We start from the raw sequence: 16189 nt of genomic DNA on the forward strand, positions 1-16189 counted from the left end.
ACAAGAAAAAGCTGGAATTCTCACACACACTGGTTCAAATGTAAATGGCAAAGCTACTTGGGGAAACTATGAACACACACTGACCCCAGGACCTAACAAATTCCACTCCAAGTGTTTACCCAAAGGGAGAACGTAGGTTCACTAAAGTACTTGCACACAGCACAATCGTGGCAGCTCTACACGGCCAAAAACCAGAAAGCCTGGGCGCAGTGGCTCACGCTTGTAATCCCAACACTTTGGGAGGCCAAGGTGTGGGGATCACTTGAGCCCAGGAGTTCGAGACCAGCCTGTGCAATACAGTGAAACCTTGTCTCTACAAAAAAATCAAAAAAGTAGCCGGGCATTGTGACATGGCTGTGGTCCCTGCAACACAGGAGGCTGAGGCGGAGGATCATTGGAGCCTAGGAGGACAACGCTGCAGTGAGCCAACATCAGGTCACTGCATCCAGCCTGGGTGACAGAGCAAGTCCCTTTCTCAAAAAAAAAAAAGAAAACAAAAACCAAAAGCAATTAAACGTCCTTCAATAGGAGAATGAACTGCAAATGATGCTCTGGAACCTTTGCAGCAAGGGCAAAAGCGGGGCGCTGGTGCCCTGGGCGGAATGCTCATTGTCAGTATCCTGTGCCCTGCTGTCCCACAGCTGAAGCACCAACAGGATGGCAGACAACATTTGGCTAAAGGAGAAAAGATATTTATTCCTAGTAAAAACAGATTAACTTTTTTTTGTCATGGTTAAACAAAAGTAAAAGCAAACAACTAGGTAGAAGTGAACAAATACTTGGGATTTGAGAGGAAACTAAAGTAAAGCTGTGGTAATTAAATCAATGAATTGACACCAAGATTTTAGCACAAGACATCGCCTTCTGCTGATAAGAAAGAACAGTTAAGAAGATGAAAGAGCACGTTACGTGAAAGATCTAGGATCTTAAATTCATGGAACAAAAATAATTAAATGAGGAAAAGTGACAGAAAAAAAGAAAAAAAAAAAAAGAAAGGAACAGTTCCCAGGCTAGAAAACTGAGCATAAAAAAGGAAGTGAAGAAAAGATAAAGAGAGAGTGAGCCCTGAGACCTGGTTCTCTGTACAGAGTACCACATCTGCTGCGGTCACAAACGATTCAGCGAAATGCACACAACGCAACAGGTATTTGGATACAGAGGCGCTTCCCCAAAGTGCTCCCGTCTGCAGCAGCCCTCACCTCAACGTGCCTCTCTGCACAGCCAGCTCCAGCAGGATGGCCAGGGCCAAGTGCTGGTCCTGCAGGGGGATGCTTCTGGTCCTTTGGTGCCTTGCGTTCCATGAACATCCCTGAAATGAAAGCAGTGGATGCAGGAACAAAGCGACCTCCAGAAAGACAGCATGCTTACAATCACACTAACACGTTTACTACACGCTCCCTCCAAAGGAAGGATATATTTTTAATATTCAGAATCAAGTTTCTGAGACTTGCTACTCAAATTTATTCACAGATTTTTAAAGTATACAATTAGTTTACAGAAATATATTTTATTTAAAGTATTCATTCAGATACTATATTACAGTAGATGACATATTCCAAGTGTGTGAAGCATAAAATAATTTATTTCATTATCTAAAACATGAGTAGAAGAATATCTAGCTATCTTTTCCAGTTTCAATGACGTGTAAGACTATGCCAGTATCTACCTCCTCCTACAGAATTAGAGAACCAATTGCTAAAACCACCTGAGGATCTGGAGGCAAAATGTCTACACTAATTTCTATCTCTGATCAAAGATTACCTGGTTGCTTACTCCATACCCAGCTGTCCAGAATTGACTTGGCCCTATATACAGGTGCAGGAGTTTCATCTTTTTTCTCTTTGTCATCCAGATCTTCTTTCTTTGTTCCACTTGATTCGACACTATCATCTGCAGAATTAAAATTTTTTTAATCTGTAACCGCTTTTCAGAATGCCATACCATTAGTCAGTCTCTGCAAATGTCCCTCCCCGAAAAGTTACAACACACATCATTAACTGAATGTTTGACAACTTAAAAATAAAATACATCAATCATACCTGTAACAGATCCAGTATAATTTTCATAAACAAACCAATATATTGGCCGGGAGTGGGGGCTTACGCCTGTGATCCCAGCACTTTGGGAAGCCAAGGTGGGTGGATCATGAGGTCAGAAGATCGAGACCATCTTGGCTAACACGGGGAAACCCCGTCCCTACTAAAAATACAAAAAATTGGCCAGGTATGATGGTGGACACCTGTAGTCCCAGCTACTCGGGAGGCTGAGGCAGGACAATGGCGTAAACCCGGGAGGCAGAGCTTGCAGTGAGCTGAGATCACACCGCTGTACTCCAGCCTGGGTGACAGACCAAGATCCCATCTGGAAAAAAAAAAAAGAAACCAATTTATCAAATTATTTAAAGCATGTCTTCCAAAATGATATTTCATTAACTTCCTAGCAAATTTCACAACTGAGAAACTTAAATCTGATATTTACCTACTTCAATTTCACACCAATTGCTTTTATCCAGTGGTTAAAAGCACTGTTCCCATGGGTACACAAGAGTCCCAGTGCTTGTGTACCCATGGGAAAAGGGAGGGTGTAGAACAGGAGTATGATTCAAAAATCTTTTAACTCTTTACAAGGCCCTACTCCACTGCCAACTGGGAAGCACTGCTATGCAGGGGCACTGTCACTGATAGCATAATTCAAGAGCACTGGGACACAAAGGAAAAGCTGAGAAAAATGACTTTAGGCCACTGACAATGTCAAGTTTCAGTCAAAAACTGTCATAAAACTCCTTACATAGTAAGCGAGGAGAAAAGAGAACTAACCTTACCCTTGAAGTCTAAACACCTTCCATCACAGAAGGCTGTGACTAAACGTCTAAATAACATAATTAGAAAAATGTATCTCAATCGGTGAAAGACACGATATCCCATCCAGATTACAAATAATGAGTATCTAAAAATCTCGAAGGAAACAGTTCCTCTGTTTACAACACTTCTGACACCAAATGCATGGACTTTTGCACCAAGCAATTCTCCAGTTCTCTGCGACACTCAGCTGTGTGTCCTACAGTGCAATTCAATTCTGAAACTAACTACCTAGAATTAGCACAGACCCCACAGGTTAATAACAGGAGAGAAAAGGTACAATGCTGAAAAAAATATCTAAAGAACTAGTGGCTGAAAACTTCCTAGGTTCAGCAAATGACATAAACTTAGCCAGACTGAAGAATCTGCATAAAGCCCACACAAGATAAATCCAAAGGAAGCCATGACGAGGCACATCATAATCAACTGCTAAACACTAAGGACAAAACCTTTTGAAAAGTGCCACAGAAAGTAGATATAGAAGAATGTCTTGTGTGGCCTGAAATTAAGGCTAAATATTACGTGCTCCTTTTACGTTGGTAAAATCAAGAAAGCCTCAAATAGCCTAACCACAAGGTCTCCCCCGAGCTCTGCTCCCACGGATAAGATCCCAAAGCCAAACAACTCTCCTTATCGCAGAGACCCGACCCCAGCCTGCTCATCCCTGCCAGCCCAGAGTTATTCAAACAAGCCAATCACAACTTCCCATGGAAGCAAGGTCACCTCACCCTCTTCTTACTACAAAATGTGCCTCCCACAGCCCCTGGTGGTTCACTCTGTTCCCAAGTGCAGACCCCGTGTGGCATGCAGTGTCCCCCACCCCCAGGGCTGTGAGCATGTGTGACTAATAAACTGCTATTTCATCTGTGCAGTGTCGGTGTCCTATGTTCAGCCATCCCATATCCTTAGGGCAGGAATTTTCTAGGGTTATAAACAGAACTTTAATCAACCTCTCCTTGGTTATTTTACTGGTTCCATGATACAGCTTTTTCTGTGCAAAAGATCTGAACAGAAACTTCACAGAGGATACAAGAGTGGCAAACAAGAACATGATATTCAGCATCGTTAGCCATTACGGAAGTGCAATTAAAACCGCAATGAGATCCCACTAGACTTGTTAGAATGGCTCAACTAAAAAACACTGAGAACACCAAGTGCTAACAAAGACACAGAGCAACAGAAACGTGACAGATTGCCAGCGGGAATGCAAACTAAAACAGCCACTTAGGAAAACAGTTCAGCACATGACCCAACTTTCACACCACTAGGTCTTTACCTAGGGAAATGGAAACTATATTCACACAAAATCTGTACAGAAATGTTCACAGCAGGATTACAATTGTGAAAGAAAAATGGAAACAACCACCAGGTCCTACAATAGCAGAATGGATAAACACAGTGTGGTACATCCAAATGATGAAATACTAATCAGCAATAAAAACAACTATTAATACACAGAACAGCAGATAAATCTCAGACATATAACTGGGAGTAAATGAAGATGGTTTCAAAACATTACTTAAAATATGGTTCCACTTACATGACATTCTCAAAAAGAATACCCTATACTGATGGAGAACAGATCAGTGGTTGCCAGGGTATGAGGCCAGAGAACATGTGATAAAAAGGAGAAACACAAGGGAGCTTTTGGGGTGATGAAACTTCTACATCCTGATGATGATGGGGGTTACATGAATCTACAGAAGTCAAAATTTACTGAACTAGATACCACAATAAAATAAATTTCATATAAGTTTAAAAAAAAAAAAATGTTGGCTGGGTGCGGTGGTTCACACCTGTAATCCCAGCACTTTGAGAGGCTGAGGTGGGTGGACCACAAGGTCAGGAGTTCGAGACCAGCCTGGCCAACATGGTGAAACCCTGTCTCTACTAAAAATACAAAAATTAGCCAGGCTTGGTGGCACGCGCCTATAATCCCAGCTACTTGGGAGGCTGAGCCAGGAGAATCGCTTGAACCTGGAAGATGGAGGTTGCAGTGAGCCAAAATCATGCCACTGCACTCCAGCCTGGACCACCAAGTGAGACTTCATCTCAAAAACAAAACAAAAAAACAAACAAACAAAAAAAAAAAAACAAAGAAAATACCTAAGTCCAGGGAGGACAGCTGGAATACAGTCTGCTGGAATCATGTCAGAGCAGGGAGCTGGGTCTGGAGGGCTGGAGTAGGGTGTGGCCCCACTCTAGGAAGGAACTAGGAAACGCATCCTGGGTGAAGCAAGAGCAGAGTCCCGTTCTGCAACAGGTGAGCATTTAACCTGATCTGAGAACTACATGCACATTTATATGTCTCAGCCTCTTATTTTCCTGAACAACATGGAAAATGAGAGAACAAACAATTCAGAAGGTTAAGACATGAAATACATTTAATTCAGAAATCATACACAGGAAGGGAGGAAATGAATGGGGGAAAAAAGCAGCTAATGGAAAGTGAAAATGGGCCAGATGCGGTGGCTCACGCCTGTAATCCCAGCACGTTGGGAGGCCGAGGCAGGCAGATCACTTGAGGTCAGGAGTTTGAGACCGGCCTGGCCAACATGGTCAAACCACATCTCTACTAAAAATACAAAAATTGGCCTGGCATGGTTGGCAGCCACCTGTAATCCAAGCAACTAGAGAGACTGAGGCAGGAGAATTGCTTGAACCTGGGAGTCAGAGGTTGCAGTGAGCTGGAATCTTGCCACTGGACTCCAGCGTGTACAACAGAGCAAGACTCTGTCTCAAAAAACAAAAAGTGAAAATAACCTAACATGTACTATGCAAAGCATCTGGCCTAACAACAATACATTACCCTTTTAAATCTTTACAAACAACCTTGAAGGAGGCAGGCTTTGTTGTCTCCAGTTTACCAAGGTAGACACCTTGGATCACAGAATACAGAGTAGAACCCAGCCAGAAACACAGCTCAGGTGAGAACACAGGTGCTGGCTCTAAATGCCAGACTCTGCCGTACGTGTGTGTGTGTGTTGTGTGTGTGTGGTCACTAACCACAGCCCAGGGGCCAAACCCAGCCCACAGCCTGTATGGTCTGAAAGCAGAGAAAGTATTTTACTTTTGTTGTTCTTTTGAGACAGAGTCTTGGCTCACCACAACCTCTGCCTCCCAGGTTCAAGCGATTCTCCCAGGTTCAAGTGATTCTCATGCCTCAGCCTCCGAGGAGCTGGGATTACCGGCGTGCATCACCATGCCCGGCTAATTTTTTGTTTTTAGTAGAGATGGGGTTTCACCATGTTGGCCAGGCTGGTCTCAAACTCCTGACCTCAGGTGATAGCCTGCCTCGGCCTCTAAAAGTGCTGGGATTACAGGTGTAAGCCACCACGCCTGGCCATCGTATTTTATATTTTTTAATGATTGAAAAACAATCAAAAGAAAAACAGTGTTTTGTGACTTGCAAACATTCTGAGGACTTCATCTTTTGTGTCCATAAATAAACTTTACAGAATGAACGTCCCCTGCCCGCTGACGCAGTATTGTCTGTGGCTACTTTGGCACTACAGCTGCAAGGTCCCATGGCTATGACAGAGACCTTAAAATATTTACTATCTGGCCCTTTAAAGAAAGTAGGCCACCCCTACCCTACATCTGGCTATAAATTTTACACATTAAAAAAATGCAATATTCTTAATTTTAAACTCAGTACACTGGAACACTGCTCATCTCCCTTCTTCAAGATGAAAAGCTTTGACAGTCACCAGGAATCCGACAAGAACCCTAAGTACACCTCAAGTGTTATTCTCAGGAGCATAAATTACAACACTTTACAACAGCAAAAGCAGGATGAAGTCACTGGAGGCCATGAAAACAACCAAGAGTAATTAGCACCACCAGCTCAAAGACCACACCACATCAGCTTCAAAGTTGTCTACTCTTCCTTTCACTACTGTAGGGTTCGAAGTATACATAGAGAAAATCGAACACATACTGCCCAAACACATTGCTTATGGAATGCTGGAGAGAAGGGAAGCAAGACCTCCCATTGGCCAGGTGTAGTGGCTCACACCTGTAATCCCAGCACTTTGAGAGGCCAATGTGGAAGCATCACTTGAGGTCAGGAGTTCGACAGCAGACTGGCCAACATAGTGATACCCCATCTCTACTAAAAATATGGCTCACGCCTGTAATCCCAGCACTTTGGGAGGCCGAGGCAGGTGGATCACAAGGTCAGGAGTTTGAGGCCAGCCTGACCAACATGGTGAAAACCTGGTCTCTATTAAAAATTCAAAAATTAGCCGGGCATGCTGGCATGCACCTGTAATCCCAGCTACTCAGGAGGCTGAGGCAGAGGGTCGCTTGAACCTGAAAGGCGGAGGTTAGTGGTGGCGGGCACCTGTAACGCCAGCTACTCGGGAGGCTGAGGCAGGAGAACTGCTTGAACCTGGGAGGCAGAGGTTGCAGTGAGCCAAGATCACACCACTGCACTCCAGCCTGGGCAACAGAGCAAGACCCTGTCTCAGAAAATAGAATAAAATATTCATAGTCTTAATAATGGAAAACAAAAACACTTACTGAACACCAAAACATCTGCCTAACAACCCCAATCAGTTGGGATCTACATAAAGAACAATTATGCTCTGCTTTCCAACCATGATTTTTAAAAGAACAAAGGACAAAAAAATTCATCAAATATGGTCCGGGCACAGTGGCTCACACCTGTAGTCCCAGCACTTTGGGAGGCCATGGCGGGTGGATCATGAGGTCAGGAGTTCAAGACCAGCCTGGCCAATATGGTGAAACTCCGACTCTACCAAAAATACAAAAATTAGCTGGCCGTGGTGGAGGGCGCCTGTAATCCTAGCTACTCAGGAGGCTAATGCAGATAACTGCTTGAATCCAGGAGGCAGAGGTTGCAGTGAGCCAAGATCATGCCACTGCACTCCAGCCTGAGTGACAGAGCAAGACTCCCTCTCGAGAGGAAAAAACAAAAAAAAATTCATGAAATATAATAAATAAAATAAATACTTTGGATTTTTTTCTTAGAGCATCTTTTAGAATTATTGTTTCACAAAAAACACTTTGGGAAACGTTTTAATTTATTAACAAATACCGGAGGGCTAGGAAGAAGAGGTTAAAACTTTTCAAAATATACAGAATGAATTACTGATACGTGCAAAAAAAAAAAAAAAAAAAGGGTTGCTGACTCCTGTCATGGAAGGCACTGTCATATGGACACTCTTAGCCTCAGCATCTGGAGGTCCAGAAAGGGAAAATTTCAAGTCAGAGAGAATTCTATACATATCATTTATTTGGAACCTTCAGCCCTTAAGATCCCAACATCATGACCTCAGTTTCAACACAATTGTCCTTAGACCTTGTATTGGTTACAAATACAAAACAAACAGCTCAACTGAACTAACTCTTGTCTCTCCATAAACACAAACACAAAACCTCATAAAACGAGTGAGTTTCTATAGATCGTAATTACAGCAACTTACTTCTCCAATTTTCCCCTCCACAGCTAACTAAACAGCTCAAAAACTATCAGTAACAAACAACAGTCACCATGATATGGTTAGGAGTGTGGCAGATTTCTTAACCAGTAATAATAGGAAAAAATTTTTGCCTATTAATAGATCTCAAGTTTCGTGCACTTGCAAGAAACTAATTAAAAGGCAGCCGTGCACGATCTACAAAAACAGCCATAAAGACTGTTACATTTTAAGTTAAAGGAAACAAACCTGCTCCTCTAATATAGCAAAATACAACTGACTTCCCCTTACATACCCTAAGAAAAGCCTTACACGAGAAATTTAAACATGGAAGCAGAAACACACCAACAAAAACACATGTCAAACCCCACCTGTATATCTGTTTTCAACCATTTGGAGTCAAGGCGAGCCTGGGCAACCAAACAGAAAGATTGAGAGGGCATCTTTTCTCCAGCTTCCTCCCAGTTCTCAGGCCTGCAAGTAAACGTACATGTTGAAGACCTAACGCTTTTTAATAGTTTACAAAGACACTCCTGAAAGGTTTAATGCAGAAAAAAAAAGAGAGAGACAAAGAACAGAAAGATGGGAGAGAAGAGCTGGGGGACGGGAGTGAAGTGGAGAGAGGGAAAGAGGGAAGAGATGGAGGAAGAGGGAGGTGGGGAAGGGAAAGCCTTTTTCCAAGGTAGGCAGGGTGTGCCGAGTTTCTGCACCACGCTGGCGAGACCTTGAGAATGGACGGTCACAGGAGGCCAAATCACAATGTCATCCCCCTGCCTTCAAATCCAAATGGTACACACACACACACACACGACAGAAGCTCATCGTTTGTTTTGTTTTGTTTGAGATGGAGTCTCGCTCTGTTGCCCAGGCTGGAGTGCAGTGGCGCGATCTCGGATCACTGCAACCTCTGTCTCCCAGGTTCACGCTATTCTCCTGCCTCAGCCTCCCGCGTAGCTGGGAGTACCGGCGCTCGCCACCACGTCCGGCTAATTTTTTTTTTCTATTTTTAGTAGAGACGGGGTTTCACCGTGTTAGCCAGGATGATCTGGATCTCCTGACCTCCTGATCCGCCCGTCTCGGCCTCCCAAACTGCTGGGATTACAGGCGTGAGTCACCGCGCCCAGCCAGGCAGCCCATCGTTTTAACTACAAATGACAGCAGCATGAATCTGCCGCTTTACCCCACAGCAGGGCGCGCGGGCGTTGAACAAATTACTCTAAAGGATCGCCCGCAGAAAAACCCACAGCCACCACCACTTAAGAGAGGGAGAGAGGCCCAAGGCTAGGCCTACGGCGGTCCGCGCAAGCCCCGGTGCGGCCGCCATGCCCATGCCCGCCTCTCCCGCTCGGCCGCCCGCCAACCCCGCGCCCGCACCGCCCCCGCCGCCGGCCTCCCCGGTGTCCCTGGCCAGGACCTGACATGTAGGGCCCGGCAGCCTCGCCCCGCCGGCCGGCGGACACAGCCTCCCAGCAGCCTGTAGCTCAGCCATCGCTCGCGATCCCGGCGTCACTCGCGGCCGGAAGGGCGGGCCGACGCGGGACCCCTCTTGCGGCCAATCGCAAGGCGGCTCCGCGGGCGCAGCCAATGGGGAAGAGGGAGCCCTTCCCCGCCTCTCCCGACTCTCCGGCTTCCAGCAATCCCGTTTATCTTCCTACTTGGAGCGCCCTGGCTGCTGCCAGGGCCAACCGCAGGCGCCCGAAGGCGGAATTTCCGCGGCAGGCACGCATACCTGCACTCCCAGGGGAGTCAGTTTCTCACCGCCTGAATTATTTGAACTTAGCACCACAAAAAGTGGAGCAATTAGGTACAGAGTGCCTCCAGACCTGATGCAATAGAAATCACTGACATCATCTTTTTTTTTGAGACAGTCTCATTGCATCGCCCAGGCTGGAGTGCAGTGGCATGATATCTGCTCACTGCAACCTCCACCTCCCGGGTTTAGGTGCCTCAGCCTTCCGAGTAGCTGGGATTACAGGCATCTGCCACCACACCCGGCTAATTTTTGTATTTTTAGTAGAGACGGGGTTTCATCATGTTGGCCAGGCTGGTCACGAACTCCTCACCTCTGGTGATCTGCCTGCCTCAGCCTCCCAAAGTTCTGGGATTACAGATGTGAGCCACCGTGCCCGGCCTATTTCATATTTTAAATATTAAAAAGTAGAACTTGGCCAGGTGTGGTGGCTCACACCTGTAGTCCTAGCACTTTAGGAGGCTGCAGTGAGAGGATCGCTTGAGCCCGGGAGTTCAAGACCAGCCTGGGCAACATGACAAGACCCTGTCTATTCAAAAAATAAAATTAGCCAGGTGAGGTAGCACGTGCCTGTGGTCCCAGCTACTCGGGAGGCTGAGGCAGGAGAATCTCTTGAACTCGGGAGGCGGAGGTCGCAGTGAGCGGAGATCGTGCCACTGCACTCCAGCCTGGGAGACAGAGCCAGACTTTGTCTCAAAAAAAAAAAAAAAAATACTAATAATAAGAGGCCGGGCGCGGTGGCTCACACCTGTAATCCCAGCACTTTGGGAGGCCGAGGCGGGCGGATCACGAGGTCAGGAGATGGAGACCATCCAAACTAACATGGTGAAAACCCGTCTCTACTAAAAATAGAAAAAATTAGCCAGGTGTGGTGGCATGCGCCTGTAGTCCCAGCTATTCGGGAGGCTGAGACAGGAGAATCGCTTGAACCCAGAAGGCTGAGGTTGCAGTGAGCCGAGATTGCATCACTGTACTCCAGCCTGGGCGACAAAGCGAGACTCCATCTCAAAATAAATAAATAAATAAAATAAAATAAAAAATAAAAAATTAGTAATAATAAGCTTGGGCAGTAGAGGGGCCCCCCCGGGCAGTGGCCACCTGTGGAGTGACATGGCTCTTGGCTCCCTGGCAGCCAGCTTCTGGGTCAGGCATCTTCCTTGGTGACTGCCCCTTCAGCTTTCCTGGTGTGGCCGTGAGTGGTGTGGCACTGCCGTGACCCATCATCTTGTCTTAAAGATGCATCCTGACTTTCCTCCACACTCGCACACTCAAGAATGCAACATCGTGATTAACTTGCTAAAGGAATATCACATAAACCACAGCATTCGAAAATTTTTTGGTCATTGCAATGATCTTGATCAGGCGATGAGAAAATAAATGCTTGAAGAATGAGTACATGGAAAAGGGGACCAAGAGCAGAGAGTATGGCAATTTGATGCAAAAGAGACTTTTTTTTCTGAGACGGAGTTTTTTTTTTTTTTTTTTTTTTTTTTTGAGCCGGAGTCTCGCTCTGTCGCCCAGGCTGGAGTACAGTGGCGCCATCTCCGCTCACTGCAAGCTCCGCCTCCCAGTTTCACGCCATTCTCCTGCCTCAGCCTCCCATGTAGCTGGGACAACAGGCGTGTGCCACCACACCTAGCTAATTTTTGTATTTTTAGTAGAGACAGGGTTTCACCACGTTGGCCATGGCCAGGATTGTCTCGATTTCTTGACCTTGTGATCTGCCTGCCTCAGCCTCCCAAAGTGCTGGGATTACAGGTGTGAGCCACTGTGCCCGGCGGCAAAAGAGACTTTTTAATTCTTCAGAGGAATCTGAAAAATAAATTGTATTTTCACTGGATGCCTTGGCTGAGAGAAGACCGAAAAACTATAGGTTGGGCTGGGCACCATGGCTCACGCCTGTAATCCCAACACTTTGGGAAGCCGAGGCAGATGGATCACCTGAGGTCAGGAGTTCAAGACCAGCCTGAGCAATATGGTGAAATGCTGTCTTTACTAAAAATACAAAAATTAGAAAGGCATGGTGGTGTGGGCCTGTAATCCCAGCTGGGAGGCTGAGGTAGGAGAATCTTTTGAACCCGGGAGGCAGAGGTTGCAGTGAGCCAAGATCGTGCCACTGCACTCCAGCCTGGGCGACAGAGTGAGACTGTCTCAAAAAAAAAAAAAAAAACCACTCTGGGTTGATACCTGAAAGAATCCTGTCTTATTTGCTCCCCAGAATTCTTCTAATGGAAAGTGACTCATGAGAAATTGAACCATGGAGACATATGAACATTTCTGATTCTGAATATTTGTTGGGCAGAGTCTTTAGTACCATTTTTCCTCCACCAACAAACCTGACTTCACCATGTTTCTTCTCTTTGCCTACAACAAGTTAACATCTCAGTAACTAATCTCCCTGAATAAAGGAATATGCTAAGTTAAAATAAAATAATTTATTTTAAAAATTTGTTTAAATAGGCTGGGCACAGTGGCTCACATCTATAATCCCAGCACTTTGGGGGGCCGAGGTGGGTGAATCACGAGGTCAGGAGATTGAAACCATCCTGGCTAATATGGTGAAACTCTCTCTCTACTAAAAATACAAAATTAACCGGGCGTGGTGGCAGGTGCCTGTAATCCCAGCTACTCGGGAGGCTGAGGCAGGGGAATCGCTTGAACCCGGTAGGCGGAGGTTACAGTGAGCCGAGATTGCACCACTGCACTCCATCCTTCGCGACAGAGCGAGACTCCATCACACACACATGCAAAAAATTGTTTAAATAAATTATCTTAAATAATAATTTATTTTTAAAAATTAATAGACGCAATCTGTAGGCTTCGTAATATCTAGTTTATCTACTCCAATACCTTTTGGAGGCATACTTCCTTTACTTTACTTGATTTCTGAATTGGGGATCCTATCACTGCAAACAAACAATAGAAAATAAAGAAATAAAGACCAGGTGTGGTGGCTCATGCCTGTAATCCTAGCAATTTGGAAGGCCGAGGCTGGTAGATAGAGGTCAGGGGTTTGGGACCAGCCGGGCCAACATGGTGAAACCACATCTCTACTAAAAATACAAAAATTAGCCGGGCATGGTGGTACATGCCTATAATCCCAGCTACTTGGGAGGCTGAGGCAGGAGAATCACTGGAACCCAAGAGGCAGACATTACAGTGAGCTGGGATTGTGTCACTGCATTCTAGCCTGGGTGACAGAGTGACATGAGAGAAAGAAAGAGAGAGAGAGAGAGAAAGAAATGAAGGAAGCAAGAAAGAGGAGGGGAGGGGAGAGGAGGGGAGGGGAAGGAAGGGGAGAGAAGGGGAGATGAGGGAAGAGGAGAGGAGGGGGGGAGAGGGAGGGAAGGGACGGGAGGGAAGGGAGGGAAGGAGGGAAGGTAGGAAAAGAGAGAGAGAGGAAGGAAGGAAGGAATTAAGGAAGGAAGGAAAAGAAAGAAAGAAAAGAAAGAAAGAAAATGGGAGATAATATTACTCAAGCAATAAGAGAAAATTCCGTGATAAGGATTAAGACTTTTGGGCTGGGTGCAGTGACTCATGCCTGTAATGCCAGCACTTTGGGAAGCCGAGGTGGGCAGATCACTTGAGGTCAGGAGTTCGAGACCAGCCTGGCCAATATGGTGAAACCACTTCTCTACTAAAAATGCAAAAATTAATGGGGCGTGGTGGTGCATGCCTGTAATCCCAGCTACTTGGAAGGCTGTGAAAGGAGATTTGCTTGATCCCAGGAGGCAGAGGTGCAGTGAGCTGAGATCTCACCACTGCACTCCAGCCTCCAGCAAGACTCCATATTGGAAAAAAAAAAAAAATTAGGACTTTTGTCTAAGATGCTGTTCAGAAGAGTTAGAATAGCAGGTCTGAGACTACTGTCCTTAGAGAGGGCTGCTTGCAAAGTTGGCATCTGGGAACTTGGGTTTAGAGAGGCCTGTCACCATTCCCTACCTAATAAGAGTGGCTCACTGTGCCTAAACTGTTTGTACACACAACGCAGTTTATGTTGCTTTCCTTTATTTTATTTATTTATCTACTTATTGAGACAGAGTCTCCTTCTGTCACCCAGGCTGGAATGCAGGGGCATGACCTCTGCTCACTGCAACCTCTGCATCCCAGATTCAAGTGACTCTCCTGCCTCAGCCTCCTGAGTAGCTGGGATTACAGGCATACACCACCACACCCAGCTAACTTTTGTATTTTTAGTAGAGACAGGGTTTCACCATGTTGGCTAGGCTGATGTCAAACTCCTGACCTCAAGTGATCTGCCTGCCTTGGCCTCCCAAAGTGCTGGGATTACAGGTGTGAACCACTACACCTGGCTGCCGCTTTCCTTTAGAGTGTCTGAAATTGTTGGTGTGTGTTATAAGTAAAATGCTTATTCCTCAGTGCCATAAGGAAAAATTAGCATTCAGACAAAAAAATTTCTCAGCAAGCTACTTTCCGCAGAAAGTGTGCTCCTCGCAGACAGAACAATGGCAAGAGCATACCCAAACAAAGGAGGGAAGCAATTTTTATCTCTTAGGCAGCTTCTCCCTGCTACTGTGTCCTGTCTCCATTGGCTGGAGCCTGAACACACAATCTAAGCTAAACCCAACTGGCTAATAATTTAAAACTTTCCTAAATAGGTAAAGGCAAGGGAGAACAAAGGAGGAGAGGAAGTTGCTTATGAAAAGACTTAGAGAAGTAATAACATTTCCAGATAAGGAAGGGGCATAAGCTGTGATCTGGGACATACCTGAGCATATCTAGAACAAATACTTCGGTTGAAGTACAAGGACATAGAATGTACTCATTCCTTTATATCTAACAGCTACAAAGGATAGGGCTGAACAAAGAGTTATTAGCACAGAGCAGAGGAGGCTTGAAGGAAGTTAGTCTTTAAAAGAAACTATTATTTCTAATACTTATGATTTATTCTTTAACAAGAAGGGAAACTTTGAACCAGAAACCTTTTTACTTTCCACAGCATGTGACTGACCACTGATAAAAATTCCCTGGACTCCTAGACTCAGGCAAGCTTCCCTGGTACAGGACACTTTGCACTTGTAATCTTAACTAATTGTTGGAGTAATTTAGAACATACTATATGACTCCATTGGGAAAGAACTTTTGGATGCTCGCTCCTGCTTTTCTCCAGACTTTGCCCCACGGACCTTTTTCCTTCGCTGATTTTGTTTCCTTTCATTGTAAAAAATCATAGCTGTGAGTCTGACTATAGACTGAGTTCTGTGGATTCTCCTAGTGAATTATCAAAGCTTGGAGGTGTCTTGGGGACTCCTGACACAAATGCTTAATAAGAACATAGGCTGGGTGCAGTGGCTCATGCCTGTAATCCCAGCACTTCGGGAGGCCGAGGTGGGTGGATCACGAGGTCAGGAGTTCACGACAGGGCTGGCCAAGATGGTGAAACCCTGTCTCAACTAAAACTACAAAAATTAGCTGGGCGTGGTGGCAGGCTCCTGTAATCCCAGCTACTGGGGAGGCTGAGGCAGGAGAATCGCTTGAACCCGGGCAGCAGAGATTGCAGTGATCCGAGATTGCGCCACTGCACTCCAGCCTGGGTGAAAGAGTGAGACTCCGTCTCAAAAAAAAAAAAAAAAAAAAAAAAAAGTTTTTGAATTAGCGGGGTGTGGTGTTGTGCTCCTGTTGTCCCCGCTACTTGGGAGGCTGAGGCGGGAGGAGCTCTTGAGCCCAGGAGGTTGAGGCTGAGCCAGCTATGTTCGTACCACTCCACTCTAGTCTGGGCAACAGAGAAAACAGCCTGTCAAAAAAAAAAAAAAAAAAAGAAAGAAAGAAAGAAAGAAAAAAGAGAGAAAGAAAGGGAGGGAGGGAGGAAGGAAAGAAAGAGAGACATGGAAATTCTCAGGCCTCACTCCAGACTTACAGAATGAGACATTCTGGGGGGCAGTGCCAAGAAATCTATAATTTAACAAACTCTGCCGGTGGTTGGGATGCACAACCGACCTTATTAGAACCACTGAATTTTGACATCCAAGGGCTGAGAGAAATCCCCAGGCCACCACGTGGGGGCAGTAAAGACAGTGAGGCTGGTCGGAGCGCGGCTCAGAGGCGCGGCAGAGGCCCCCCACCGCGGCGGCCCTAGGCGGGCTGGCGGAGCAGCGGACCGCGCTGAGGCCGCCCCA

The 16189-nt window shown here is 45.8% G+C and overlaps 1 protein-coding gene across 25 annotated transcripts in view; it reads right to left on the reverse strand.

Annotated features, from left to right (window-relative positions):
- LOC103889753 (E3 ubiquitin-protein ligase HERC2-like) overlaps positions 1-16189 on the reverse strand; it is an 81553-nt gene that overhangs the window by 1788 nt on the left and 63576 nt on the right. For 14 of the 25 annotated variants that reach the window (XR_010137277.1, XR_010137282.1, XR_010137279.1 and 11 more), the window contains one exon: positions 1200-1309. Coding sequence is in view for 7 of the 25 variants with exons in the window: in XM_063716342.1 (XP_063572412.1) it covers positions 1200-1309 (110 nt within the window). In the remaining 18 variants the exon portion in view is untranslated. Of the gene's footprint in view, positions 1-1199; positions 1310-1761; positions 1891-2039; positions 2362-4964; positions 7799-8673; positions 8777-9716; positions 9834-16189 lie in introns of those variants that run through there. The other 11 variants (XR_010137275.1, XR_002911496.3, XM_063716344.1 and 8 more) reach the window with 9 other exon arrangements.

The sequence above is a fragment of the Pongo abelii genome, chromosome 16 (genome assembly GCF_028885655.2).
Source record: "Pongo abelii isolate AG06213 chromosome 16, NHGRI_mPonAbe1-v2.0_pri, whole genome shotgun sequence".
NCBI lineage: Eukaryota > Metazoa > Chordata > Mammalia > Primates > Hominidae > Pongo > Pongo abelii.